The 2,651-nt window shown below is 44.2% G+C and overlaps 1 protein-coding gene across 1 annotated transcript in view; it reads right to left on the reverse strand.

The window, feature by feature from the left end:
* LOC106807875 (hemocytin-like) overlaps window positions 1–2,651 on the reverse strand; it is a 62,784-nt gene that overhangs the window by 43,670 nt on the left and 16,463 nt on the right. The window contains exons 28-31 of the mRNA XM_014810366.1: window positions 2,327–2,382; window positions 1,845–1,895; window positions 1,359–1,558; window positions 1,149–1,251 (exon numbers count right to left, since the gene is read on the reverse strand). Of these exons, the coding sequence (XP_014665852.1) occupies window positions 1,149–1,251; window positions 1,359–1,558; window positions 1,845–1,895; window positions 2,327–2,382 (410 nt within the window). The remainder of the gene's footprint in view (window positions 1–1,148; window positions 1,252–1,358; window positions 1,559–1,844; window positions 1,896–2,326; window positions 2,383–2,651) is intronic.

Raw genomic sequence — 2,651 nt, forward strand, 5'->3', positions numbered from 1 at the left:
TGCATGTGCACGTAGACGTGCGTGCGTGCGTGCGTGTGCACGTACACGTGTGTGCATGCGTGCGTGCGTGCGTGTGCACGTACACGTGCGTGAATGTGTGCGTACGTGCATGTGCACGTACACGTGCGTGCATGAGTGTGTGCGTGCGTGTGCAAGTACACGTGCGTGCGTGCGCGCGTGTGCAGGTACACGTTCGTGCGTGCGTGCGTGCGCGCGTGTGCATGTGCACGTAGGCGTGCGTGCGTGCGTGCATGCGTGTGCACGTACACGAGCGTGCGTGTGTACGTACATCGTACTAGTGCTGCGCCTATCGTGGAGGTTAAGCTAACTCGAGTTAAGCGTCTACACGGGCCTTACCTTAACCTCGAGTTACCTTAACCTCGATAGACTGGCGAGGTTAAGCTAACTCGAGTTAAAGCTAGCTCGAGTTAAGGCCCCGTGTAGACGCTTAACTCGAGTTAAGGTTCGTCGTGTAGACGTAGCTTATATTGTTTTTCTAGCGTTCTCACCTCAGCCATAACGAACGTCGAATTGGTTATACACTGTCTTGAATTGCTTGCGGTTGGTACCATGAAACTACTTGTGTGTGTGTGTGTGTGTGTGTGTGTGTGTGTGTGTGTGTGTGTGTGTGTGTGGTGTGTGTGTGTGTGTGTGTGTGTGTGTGTGTGTGTGTGTGTGTGTGTGTGTGTGTGTTTGTGTGTGTGCGTATGTGTGAGTGCACGAGTGTTTGCGTGTGTGTACGTGTGTGTTTGTGCGGGCGTACGTGCGTGCGTGTACTAGATAACAACAAAATTTATCCGGTGCATGAAAGTTTTACAATAATGTCTGCTGAGAAAACTACTTGCTATCAGATATCCCACGTACCCGTAGTTGAACACACACACACACACACACACACACACACACACACACACACACACACACACACACACACACACACACACACACTGTGTGCTGTGTGTGTGTGTGTGTGTGTGTGTACACCAAACGCGCTAGCGCGCACGCACGCACGCACACACATACGAGCACATACGCACGCACACACGCACGCACACACGCACAGACTATTGATAAGATATTTAAAGCTGAGTAATGAAAGTGAGTTACAAAGATATCTCTTCTATTCTATCTACTTAGAAAATACTCACTGCAGTCACAGAACACCTGTGCCTCGAAGTCATAACAAGGCTTGCCGAATTTCTGATCGCTGTTTTTGCAAGCTAAACCTTCATCGAGGTTGCATGTAACAACCTGGGAATGTTCAAAAATAGAAGAATATGCGTTAAATAGACAGGAAACACGAAAACTTGACTCTAGTACCATAACCGGGCACAGAAAACACTATTTAAACTACATACCTGTCCTGAAACATTTGCATAGATGCCAGTGTTGGTAATTCTGCAAGCAATGTCGATTATTTCTCCGTTTGGGCAGTAATCTGGCTGGCTTGCTAGGATTTCATCTATGCGCTCGACGTCACCTCCCGTGGGAATAGTTGTCCTGCGATGGGTATTGCTCCACTGTGACCAGCCGCATTCTGAGATGCTATTGTCCGGCGCTAGACAATTAATAATCACGTGTAAATATGCAGATATATTCAGGCGAGATGGATGATGGATCGTGTGTGAATTAAGATATTTGATTTCATAGAAGAGTTTAATTTTGATATAGCTCCTTAAATTTGGTGATTTTTTTTAATCTAGTGACTGTATTACCTTTTTCAGGATAATATTTCTCCAGTCAATATACCAAACCATGTAACCATTTATGTGCCCGTGCTCTTTATTATGCGAAAGAGAAATTGTAGGATGTTAAAGATGAGATTCTAGAATAGTCTCACTCACTGACAATAACCGTACTGACAGGTGGCTCAGTTGTGGTTCGCGTGGTAGTAGCTGGAGAAAACAAGAATGGTTAGCATTATAGCATTTCTATTCAATATACTACTGTCATACTGGTAAAAGTTTGCAAAAAAATTTAAAATTACAGAAGGCAGAACTTGCAGAGAGATTATATTTTCAATTAGAATTACACGTTTAGTTGAAAATATATATACTCAAGAAATAATGGTTAAATTACAAGAGATGTTGCAAATTGTATGCGACAATAGTATTTTTACGATAAAATTCAACTGGGACCACATATTGTAATAGTATACTATTACCCTACAAATTAGCCATCTACTAGCCATCGAGAATTCATAAAAATGAGATACAAGAAATTATTTTAAAACACGGATCGGATAAATATCATTCAGTCGGCTTTAGGTGGCTCACGTGTGCGACAAAAAATAATATCATAATATGAGAAAAATATCCTACAATACCTTGAGTAGTTGTGCATGGATTACCGATGCACTTAATCTTTCTGTTCTGGCAAAAGCTGCAAACATGAATATATTACCAAATGAACATAACTGTACTTCGCGTACAAACACACGCAGGCACGTACACATGCACGCACACACTCGCATATACGTACACACACAACACGAACGTACGCACGCACGCACGCACACGCGCGCACACGCGCACACACGCACACGCGCACACACGCACACACACATAACACACGCACACACGCGCGCACACACACACACATACACATACACACACACACACACACACACACACACACACACACACACACTA

The sequence above is a fragment of the Priapulus caudatus genome, unplaced genomic scaffold (genome assembly GCF_000485595.1).
Source record: "Priapulus caudatus unplaced genomic scaffold, Priapulus_caudatus-5.0.1 Scaffold239, whole genome shotgun sequence".
NCBI lineage: Eukaryota > Metazoa > Priapulida > Priapulimorpha > Priapulimorphida > Priapulidae > Priapulus > Priapulus caudatus.